Source organism: Budorcas taxicolor, chromosome 9 (genome assembly GCF_023091745.1).
Source record: "Budorcas taxicolor isolate Tak-1 chromosome 9, Takin1.1, whole genome shotgun sequence".
NCBI classification, from domain to species: domain Eukaryota; kingdom Metazoa; phylum Chordata; class Mammalia; order Artiodactyla; family Bovidae; genus Budorcas; species Budorcas taxicolor.
The window spans coordinates 28,026,128-28,036,977 of record NC_068918.1 but is presented as its reverse complement, the minus strand read 5'-3'; the positions used below and the strand labels follow the sequence as shown (position 1 = coordinate 28,036,977).

At 39.5% G+C, this 10,850-nt stretch overlaps 1 protein-coding gene across 3 annotated transcripts in view; it reads right to left on the bottom strand.

Annotated features, from left to right (window-relative positions):
* Nucleotides 1–5,759: 5,759 nt before the first annotated feature.
* The window catches only part of HS3ST5 (heparan sulfate-glucosamine 3-sulfotransferase 5), a 180,821-nt gene continuing 175,730 nt past the window's right edge, over nucleotides 5,760–10,850 (bottom strand). For all 3 annotated transcript variants that reach the window (XM_052645822.1, XM_052645823.1, XM_052645821.1), the window contains one exon: nucleotides 5,760–7,403. In XM_052645822.1, the coding sequence (XP_052501782.1) occupies nucleotides 6,473–7,403 (931 nt within the window). In that variant the 3' untranslated portion in view covers nucleotides 5,760–6,472. The remainder of the gene's footprint in view (nucleotides 7,404–10,850) is intronic.

Here is a 10,850-nt window from a genome sequence, read left to right as displayed (position 1 = left end):
ACTCCAGCATTTGGTGAGCACTCTGTTTCCCCTGATTTCCTGCATTCATTTCCTAAGGCTACTATAACAACTTACCCACAAACCTAGTGGCTTAAAACAACAAAAACATATTCTCTCACATTTCTGTCGTAGCAAAGTCCAGCATAAGTTTCCCTGGGCTAAAATTAAGATGTTGCCATGGCTATGTCTTCTTCTGGAGGCTCCATGGGAAACTCCTTCAAGCTACCTATATCCCTTGGCTTGTGGCTGCCTCCCTCCACCTTCAAAGCCAGCAGTGCAGGTCTCTCTGAAGGTCCCCAAAATCTAAACCCATTTTTCCATTATCAGCATTTCTCCAACTGTCCTCTTCTCTCTCTTTTACCTTTAAGGACCCCATGGTTACACTGGGCCCATCCAGATAATCTAGGAAACTCTCCCCATCTCAAAATCCTTTGCTTCATTACATCTACGAAGTCCCTTTTGCCAAATAAGGTAACATTTTCACAGATTCCTGAGATGACGGTGTATTAATATGTATCTTTGGAAGGAGGGCACTATTCTGACAGCCATCCTTCTTATTATCATTATGTTTCTTTAGGAATGGAGGAAGATAGACTTGTCTAGTGAATTGCTACTATAATTATTTTAATTTTCATCATGGCAGGATCATGGTTGAGAGGTGTGGTCTGTATTTGCAGAAATGGCCACAATCATTTCCTTTCCTACAGCCATGCTTTTGTGGCATCCCCTCCCACACTGACTCATGGTTTGGCCACGTGACATGGTTTAGCCAATGAGAAATAACAAACAGGATGTAGACAAATGCTTGAAAAATGCTTGCATCCTGGGATTTACCCTCTCTTGCTATTCTTTAAATAGCTCTCTGACTACCATGAAGATAGCCAAGTGAATCTATTGAGTGATGAGACGCATGTGACCCAGGAACCTTCGTCATCAAGCCAATAGCTAGCAGTGGCAAGTAGCACCAATCAATCAGCAGCACAAGCCACCAGCATTTAAGAGAGATCACCTTAGACCATCCAGTCACCAGCTGAGCTGCCAGAAACCACAGGTTCATGAGGAAGGCCAGCAGTGTGGAGTTAAACTGGACCAGACCAGGACTGCCCAGATAAGCAATAGAACTGTGAGCTAATTAGGATGTTTTGGAGGTGGTCTGTTAGGCAATAGAAGTTAATTAATGAATGAAGTGAAGTGTGAAGTGAAGTTGCTCAGTCATGTCTGACTCTTTGTGACCCAATGGACTGTATGTAGCCCACCAGGCTCCTCCATCCATGGAATTCTCTAGGCAAGAGTACTGGAGTGGGTTGTCATTTCCTTCTCCAGGGGATCTTCCCGACCCAGGGATCGAACCCAGGTCTCCCGCATTGTGGGCAGATGCTTTACCATCTGAGCCACCAGGGTAAAAGCAAGACAAAACCAAGAACAAGGTTGAATTGAAAGCAAATTCAGCTGCTAGAGAACTGTGGTGAAGCCTATCCCTTAAAGACAAATCACAGATATAGAACTTTTGGGAGAGATCCTACCCACAGAGACAGCTGAGCACATTGAGTCTAACAGCCCCTCTTTCCTCTCCACCTTCATGCCCTCAGCTCTGTTTCAATCACCGGCAAACACCCTGCTCCAATAATCATTTTCATCTGATGGTACGATGTTATCCTCAAAGAGTTTAACCATCCCCTAATCTGATGCTCCTGTTTTATTTAATAGAAAGCTCAGGCCCAAATTGATGAATTGACTTGCCTGTTTCACTTACATTTAGCTTATATTATTACCTTTGTTTTCAATGAAACAAAGATATTTCCTGAACACTTCTGAAAATGCACCAGTGTCCTACTTGTGGGAGAATGTTGTGTTCTGTTTTCTCCTTCCTGCATCTCCTGACGGATGCGTGACCCTAGAGCCAGAAGCTCGGTGGAAGGGAAAGAGTATGACTCTTCCGTGGTCAGCAGATCCAGGGAGACCTGTCTTTGAAAGAACACCTTTGCCTCAGTCCTGGAAAAAATGAGCCAGAGATGAAGGATGCCATCAGCGTGGCCTTACCAAAGAAACAGACAGTTTTGCTAGTTGGTCTTAAAGATTGTTCCCTGGTGCCATTAAAGGAAAGGTAATGCAAAGCAAAGTTGTGTGCCTTTAGAAGGGCTGAAAGTGAGCTAGCTCTTTGAAAGGATGTTACCAATCTTCTGGGAGTGACTCACCTTCTTGGTGGACTGTTTTTAAGAAGGGATGACATGTATGTTTAGAAACAGTAAACTCTTTCACCAACAGCTCCCCAAGACCTGGTAGACTGATATGGTTTGCAACTTCAGAAGTGATGGAACTAGCCTGATAAAGTACCAAGCACACGGCTGCCTCCTTGATATGACTGAAAGGCTATTGCTTTTCGACTGAGCTGCCTTTAAATAACAGACACTTGTTCTTGGAATACCAATCAAGTGCTTTCTATGGCAAATGCATATTGCTCTCAGTTCAGTTCTGCCTTTTCTCTGCCCCAATCCACTTCTAATCATCGTGAAATAGCACTTTTATTCCTTAAAGCTACGATAAAATGTAATTGGAAAGAAATCTTTAAAAGAATAAAACATAAGGAAATTGTTTTTGTAAGATGTGTCATAAGGCGCTTTTATTAGGAACTTAACAAATGATTTTTTTTTTTTTGGTGTAAATTTCATCCTTGCACTAGCTGTAAAAGAAAGGCTTGTTATAAAAATTGATAAACAGATTCTAGGAGGCCTGAGTAACCTACAGTACTTAAAGAGACCAGTACTTTGAAATACTTGGAAGTAACACCAAGTCAGGAAAAAAATATGCCAGTTGAGAGGCTTTTATTTGTAAATCAAGTGCAATTAGATATTTATTTATCAATGCATCGTTAGTATAGTTTGGCACTTTGGGAAAGTGCCATGAATTTGCTTTAAAATATTCTGTATTTTCACCTTGCTAGCCCAAATTGCTAAGATTTCTGCTGTATTTAGTTATTTTTAGGGAAAATGTTCTCAGCCAAGTTTTCTTTTTTGCTTAAGACTGTAGTCTGTTCTCCTAAGGAGAAAATGGCTGCTGAGTATGCAAAGAGTACAAAAGAATTCAGCAGGAAGACACTATTTATGATCATTTGAAATTCTCCATCCCTGGAAAATTCTCAAATTAGGCTTATGAAAGCAATCCAATTTAGTAGGCTGCTAATTGGACACAGCACAATCTTACTGGCAGGGTTGGAAGCTGGGCTGTACTTGTCCTAGGTTCTTACCTTCCCTTAGTAGCATCCCAGGAGTCCTCCACTGGTCCTCCAGGAGGGCCCTCATTCTAAAGGCAGGACCCCAAGCAGTGCTCTCATGAGGCTCCATCAGCTTTAGCATTCTGGCAAACTGGTCCATCACCATAAAAGGTACCCAGTCGAAGATCAGAGGGGATTATGATGGGTTTACATGCTTTTGTTTTATCATAGATTAGCTAAAGACCCTGATGTCATAGATTTTTCTCTATACTACAGTGCAATGAGTAGAAAAAAATTAGTGCCTTCATCAGCTGAAGGGTTTTGTAAGATGATTTTCAGGAATTTGATGTCTGTCTAAGGGTTTGAATGTCTCTTTTTCTTTCTGTTCTCTGGTTTCTCTCATCCCCTTGGGACTCTTGTTCCCATTTGTACAATTATAATTGGAATTCCCTGGCTTCCAAAATGATGTAGTTTTAACTTTATAATCCAGCAGAGACTTCACCATTGTTTAAACAGTTTTTATTTTTTTCTCTCTCTCTTTGCAGCTTAAATTGTTTTATAAAACTGTATGGTGCCACCAAGCCTCCAGAAGAAATGCAAAGTTTTCATAATATAAAAGGAATAACTTATTAAAGAGAATCCTAGTGGATCTATTGTAATGAGCTGTAGATGTCCTGAGAGGTTGGTTGCCAGTTTGATGACAACAGGAAACATTTTCTTAAACATGGAGGTTTGAAGCCTCTAGTGGAAATGTGCTCTTAAGTCATGAGATTTTTATTTCTACCTAGTTCAATCAGCAGCGGCTCTGGCTGTTTCTCTTTTTCATTTTTTTTTTTTTTTCACTGAAATGAAACCTGCCTCTAAAAACATCCTAGGTCAAGATCTCTGTGAGGAGGCACCCAGGTTTAAAACAATTCTCAGTTATTTAACAATTGGAAATTGCAGCACTTTTTTTCCTGTGTGTGATGAAGAAATACTTGCTTCCTGAGCTAAAAACAACAAATTATAAATGTCAGCACAAGTCAAATAGAATCTTATAATCCACTCTGATATACACTGTCGGTAGCAGGAGCAAAGTTGAGGACAGATTTGGACTATAAAAGATTGTCACTGAAAAATTTCTATTCATTACTTTAAAAAATTTCTGTGAGTTCAGGAAAAGAGTGCCATTTTCCAATTTTACTGGTGGAACACCTAGACTGAGGTTTTGAAATATCAGTGTTCCAGTGGGGCATACTTTGACATACTGGTATAAAATTGTATGAACTATACAGTGCTCTGGGAAGAGTGATAATAAAATTAATGATAATGTGTGATTATGTTCTTGAGTGTGGTATTAACACAGTTTATTCTGATGGTTAGCTGGGAGGTGAGGCATAGGGAAATCTGATGCTATGTTCCTTATATTTGATTTCATTCGCCCCTTCAAGGAGAGTGACTGACATTCAGACACAAGACTCTCTTTTCAGAGTCACTGCTCAGTGAGTAAGAAGCTGGCCTGTCAGTGTGTGCTGGTGTCATGCTGATTTCATGCTGAGAAAACAACATCACTGCTAATTGAAACAGCAGAGATGATTACCAAGGCTGTAGCTTTAGAAGCAATAGATACCAACACTGAAGGGGAAAGGGCTATTTATTTAGAAAAGTTCACCATCAAATTACTGGACAGGATGAACAATTCATGGAGCAAATCAACACTTAGTACAATCAGAAAGGAATCCATTGTAATTTACTAGGCACTGTCAATGTGAACAAAACTCCTTCAAATATCTTCCACTGGATAAGCAACCAAGATTGTGAAAAATCCATCTCTTTCTCTCTCTCTTTTTTTTTTGAGGGGGTGTTGATACCTCTTTCCAAGATTTTCTGCATTATATTTAAGCATAATACAGGGTATCTGATGTTAGCAAGCACCCAATTTAGCGTTAACTTCTCTGGGTGGAAATTGGAGCCGTATGTTTATGTTAGTAATAGCAACACTATGTAATTTGATCATTTTTGAGCAGGCTGATGTTGTTTTATCTCAAAGAGGGAGTTCTGAGAGTTCGTATTTATTTTTGAAGCTTGGGCAGCTTACAGTATAGAGGTTACACAAATTTACTAATCTTATTTATTTCTCTATTGGTCTGACTGGGTTCAAATGAAATTGTGATTCTTCTATGCTTTGATTATGTTAAAGTATTTCTTGTCTGTCTCCCGTCACCAGAAGCAACTTTTTAATTGTTAAAAGTTGCAGTAGAGAAGCACTAGTGCTCTTTGAGGTGGCTTTTATACCAGATTTCTGGATGGTTGAGATATTTTCTAAAATATAGTCAACCTTACTTCATTACTCCATTGTCACAGGGTACAGAAACTCAATGGAGAAGGGCATCTTTCCGAGGGCTCTTGTGTGTACATAAACAGCTTTGACTTTGGGAGCCAGCAAGGGACACGTAAGACAAATGAGTAAAAAAAATTGCACATAGAGTAATTTTAATCCATTCCATTTTTTAAATACCACAATAAATTTAATTTTCACAATAAATTAAATAGCCATATTCAGTTTACAAAATAGAATTACTTAGTGTGAAAGCAGTATTTACAACTATATACATTATGTACATGACATTTCTCTTTGTTGACATAGAACATGGAAGCAAAAGGACTCCACTTTCCGATGTGTGATTGACATGCTACAAGTGACACCATGGTCCATACGAGAAAACAATAGTGCAAAATCACCACAGGAACTTTGGAATGATGTCAATTTTATGAGATAAGATTCTTTTAAATAATAAGAAAATAGTATTTTCTGTTTTCATGGCATCAATTCAGCAACTGAATTAAAGAGTCAGCTTTCCCTTAGAAAAGTATGCATAACTGAATCCTCTACTTCCTGAAACTTCACAGCCATTGGTACATTTTCACACGTTCATCTTTTGGCTTAAATCTATGAAAATGGCAGGCGACAAATCCTGACTCGAAGGAAGACTAACTCTTTGAGAATAGCTGAAGTCACTTTTTCCCAGTACCACCACCTCTTCTTTTTGTAAATAGCATAAAAGATGCAACTATGTAGACCGCAAATTGGTGTTTTTTTTGTTTTTTGTAAATTTTAAGTAGAAAAACAGCTGATCTTATATTTGGTCACACATTGCGTATGTACAAGTATACGTGGAAAAATGACGTGGACAGTTGTGTCTAGGAAAAGTGCATATTTTAATCTAGAAGAGACATTGTCTGTCTCCAGGCACAACACACAGTGTTGTATGACTTATTATTTTAGGGCCAGTTCAATGTCCTCCCAGTGATCTGGTAAAATTTTTGATTGAAAGGGTGAAAGAATTTGCGCAATTTGGTAATGACAGAGGGGTCCACCTCTGGATGAATGCGCCCCTTGCTGCCCGCCAGGCACTTGTTAAAGATAATGTTAAATCGCAAGCAGTAAAACCCTCTGGTAGCATTGAAGTACAAATTGTATTGACTTATCCTTGGGGGAAGATTTAGGAACTTCTCCACGAGTTGAAGTTCTGGTAGGGGTTCCGTGATGAGGCGATCTCCATCAACAATGTGGAATTGCTCAATTGGAAAGTACTTCAACCACCTTTCCAGATGTTTGGTGTAGATGCTGGTTCTTACTGCCTTGTATTTTGTGTTCACTTCGCAGGTATTAGGGTCTATGGCCAGCTTCTCAAACTTGTAATAAGTTTTATTCTTCCTCTCCTTCCCCTCTAGCACCTGAGTGTAATCAGAAATAGCTCTTGTGGTTGGCTCCCTGACAATGATCAACAACTTGATGGATGAGTTCATTTTGTAAATCCTTTCCGGAACCTCCTCTGTGATAAAATATGCTGGACTCTTTTCAATTGTGATTTGCTGAGGGTAGGAAAAAGGCATCTTTTTCCTATACCACTCAATGCCCTTGGCATAATTTTCATCATTGTCAAAAAAGTGGATTTCTTGAGAGGCTTTGACCACTGCTGGATGGAGGTTCAGCATCTCAAGCAGGGCCCTGGTGCCTCCTTTCCTCACTCCAATGATAATGGCCTTGGGAAGTTGCTGGACCAGGTCATGAAGGTGTACCTGCTCCTTGGAAGAGTTGCCCTTCCGGAACTCGTGCAGCAGGCCACGCTTAAACTGCAGGGCGCGCAGGGGGAATTCAGCCTGACCACGGGCTCCGAATCGGCCTTCGATGGGACAGATGGGTTGTAGCCTGTAAGCAACAGAGAGACACTCTAAGGAGCTCATTGCAACTAACTTCTCATTTCTCTGGTTCCTGAAAAAAGAAAACCACTGTTCCCTGCCTGCTGCAATCTATAATCAACATATGTTTGGGAAATTTTACTTTAAGCAACCCTGTATTAAATGGAGCACACATAATTGATGGGATATTTTTACTAGTGCTTCTTAAAATTTTTATTCACCAAGCACTTAATTAACTATAGCATGTACTGACATTCACAGTACAGGACAGACAAGTGACACCAACCATACTAATAGCCTTTTAACAGCTCACCAGTTAATATCATTTAGAAAATATGAAAGATGGAAGATTAGAATCTTCAGCTGGGAGGCTAAAGGGCAGCTAGGAGGCCACGTCCCGTGGGTTTCGTGTTGTATTATTTTATTACAGCTCAGCTGCACTCATATAACTCTGAAAATCTTTGAGATAGAATCTGAAAAGAGGTCCCAGTTTCTGCCCTTGACTATTTGCGTCATCAACCTGCAAAATTCCAATCTTGGCACTTGCTGAGCTTTTCATTCTATGAGAATTTCTGCCTTTGGCCCTGGGGACAGCTAGCGGAGTACATATTTCTTCTGCCTCTCTTTCTCTTTCTATCTAAAAAGGTCAGGCTTATGTTTTTACTTTGCTGAATGTAGGAGCAAATCCAATGCAATCAGCAAGTGCTGTATATCACCTATCACACCTGGGACCAGAAATCAACAAGACCTTGGCAGCCCCAGAAACCTGAGGTCCTCATTGCCAAGTGCACTTAAATCAGGGACTCAAATCTGTGAAGGAAGGAAGGCATTGGGTGGAGCCAGAAAAGAGGATTTCCATTGCAACGTTATCCTAAGCAAGGAACAGACACTGCTGCTTTTTTCCAGAGAGAAAGGTGTGGCAACAATCACAATGATTAGACTGGAGTGGCTATTTAATTTGGTGTGGCCAATTTATATGGTATACATATGGGTATAGTCTAGAATTGAACTGAAATTCATTATAATTTTCCTGAGTTTACTTGGGAAGGCATTTTCACTTTCTTGTTAAAGGCTGTAATATTAGTCAAAACGGCTGTTAAACCAATTCCTCCAACTGAAGCTTCTTGTTACCCTAATAATTTGGAGTTGATGTCCTCCTCTCTGTAGGGCAATGAGGCTGTCTCTTGCTTTTCCCAAGAGACCCCATTGAATCTTTTTTATTTTCTGTAATGTTTACAATTAAAAGGAGAAGGGAGAAACCTCAAGGTTACACCAAGGCATTCTGCAGAACTGAGGGGAAGGGGCTTCACCTGTGCTGTTTAAGCAGCTCTCTGTTTTAATGCTTATGAACATATTTTATTTTTCAGTGAGTTTTTAAATGATTTTTTTAAGAAAACTTTTGCTCATTGTGTGAAGCATGAACATATAGCACACTATTAAAATATGGTTTATTAGTTAATGTTTTAGAGAAAATGAATTTTGTTTTTATGGATTTGTTAATAGGATTGATGTGCTAGAGCTCTAAGTGGAAGATATAAAAGTAGCAATACATATATACTCAAAGTATGTTTTTAATTGTGACATTGATTGGGATGTCACAAATTCATCTTTTAGGTCTTGCTGGGCTCTAGTTGAGAATTAAACCCAAATTCCTTAAGCCATCCATTGAATGTAATAGACAGACTTTTCTCCTAGGCATCTTGAATGATGCTGTCCTTGGAAGAAGTAAGGAAATGGTCAATCAAATGTTTTCCTGTAGGACTTGATTCTCTCACAGAACCCAGGTTGAGAGAGGCTGAAACACTCTTTGCCTTGTTTGAGCTGGAAAGAAATTTCCCTACATCTAGAAAAGGCCATTTTCCTTCTTTCCTTTATTTACCTTTTACCATGGGAGCTCACTCCCCACCGAACAATTGCTTTTTGGATTTCCTTATTCAAGATAAGAGAAAATATCATATTATTTCTAATTCCTAGAGAGCAGGCATGGACCCCAGACTGAAAAATAAGAAATTTTAGGAGTGGAAAGGACAGGAGAAGTAACTGAGCTCAGCCTCCGACCAAGAGAGCAGGCTCTTCGGTTTCTAAAGGACAAGCTTATGTCAACCTGTGCCAACTTCTGCTCAGACTCTCAAGTGAGAGGTTTTGAGGAGCAAAGCAATCCAAGTCCTTATAAAAGCTACCCCATTAGAGACTAGAGACCAGGTTAAAAATGGAAAGTTATCAACTAATTAACTAATGTGCTAATGATCATTAGATCAATTATTCAAATTAAATGATTAGAAAAAAATTAAAATATTAGGAAGAACTCGATATGAAAGTTCCATTATGGACACAGGACAGTGGCACTACATCAAAGCTTTTCACTAACAACAAGCACTACTTTAGGGAACCACTTGGAGTCAGGGATAAGCTCTGGGCTATATTGTTTCCCATGGTTAGCAACTAGTGAATAGGAAGTTTACTCAGGAATTTTGAATTGAAAAGCATCAAAGGGCTCATTTTATCTATCAAAATTAACACTGGCTGAAGGAAAAAACCATTATATTACTTGTTAAATATTTGTGTGATAAGATGTATAGAGAAGAAAAGTTGTAAAGAAGATATTTTTATTTTAGTGTGTGGCGGCACTTTCATAGGGCTTCCCTTGTAGCTCAGCTGGTAAAGAATCTGCCTGAAATGTGGGAGATTTGGGTTCAATACCTGGTTGGGAAGATCCCCTGGAGAAGGGAAAGGCTACCCACTCCAGTTTTCTGGCCTAGAGAAGTCCATGGGGTCGCAAAGAGTTGGACACGAAATGGGAATTGAATTGTCTTTTACGTGCAAGAATTAATTTTAAAGGGCAAAGAAGGAAGCTTCCCATTTCAGAAATTAACTTCTGCATCCTTTGTAATCATTCCAGAAATGCGACAACCCAGAAGCATTCAATGTGAAGCTAGCTGACATTGCTGGGACTTCCGCAGGTCCAGTGCCTTTCAATGCTGGCTTAGTTAGAGCCACACCCTAGCTCTGTAAATTTCCTCTCCATGGATTTTCCATTGCTTTCTGGGAATTACTCTGAGTGACAGCCTCCTTGTCTGGTATGTTCAGTTCCTAGAAACCAGAGCTAATTAACATAGTTAAAACTCCCCAAGCCTGCAGCCATCTTTCCAGGGCAATGGATTCCAAATTTGATGAGCTCCTTTACAGGCTCATACATGATTTTAACTCTCTTGGTAGCACATTAATTGTCCACTTATAAATTTCAAAATGTAGATTCATAAATACATCATTACTATTTGGCTATGGCTAGAGGTCAACAACCAGATGCGCACAGAGCTCTAGTAAATGACATTTTTACTGTACATTGCTTTATCCCTTCTCTGAAAACAAACATCAACACACACAGAATACAAATGAATCTTGACAAACACCTTAGTTTGAGCAACTTGGATCTCTTTCTTTGAAAGGCTCAATAAAT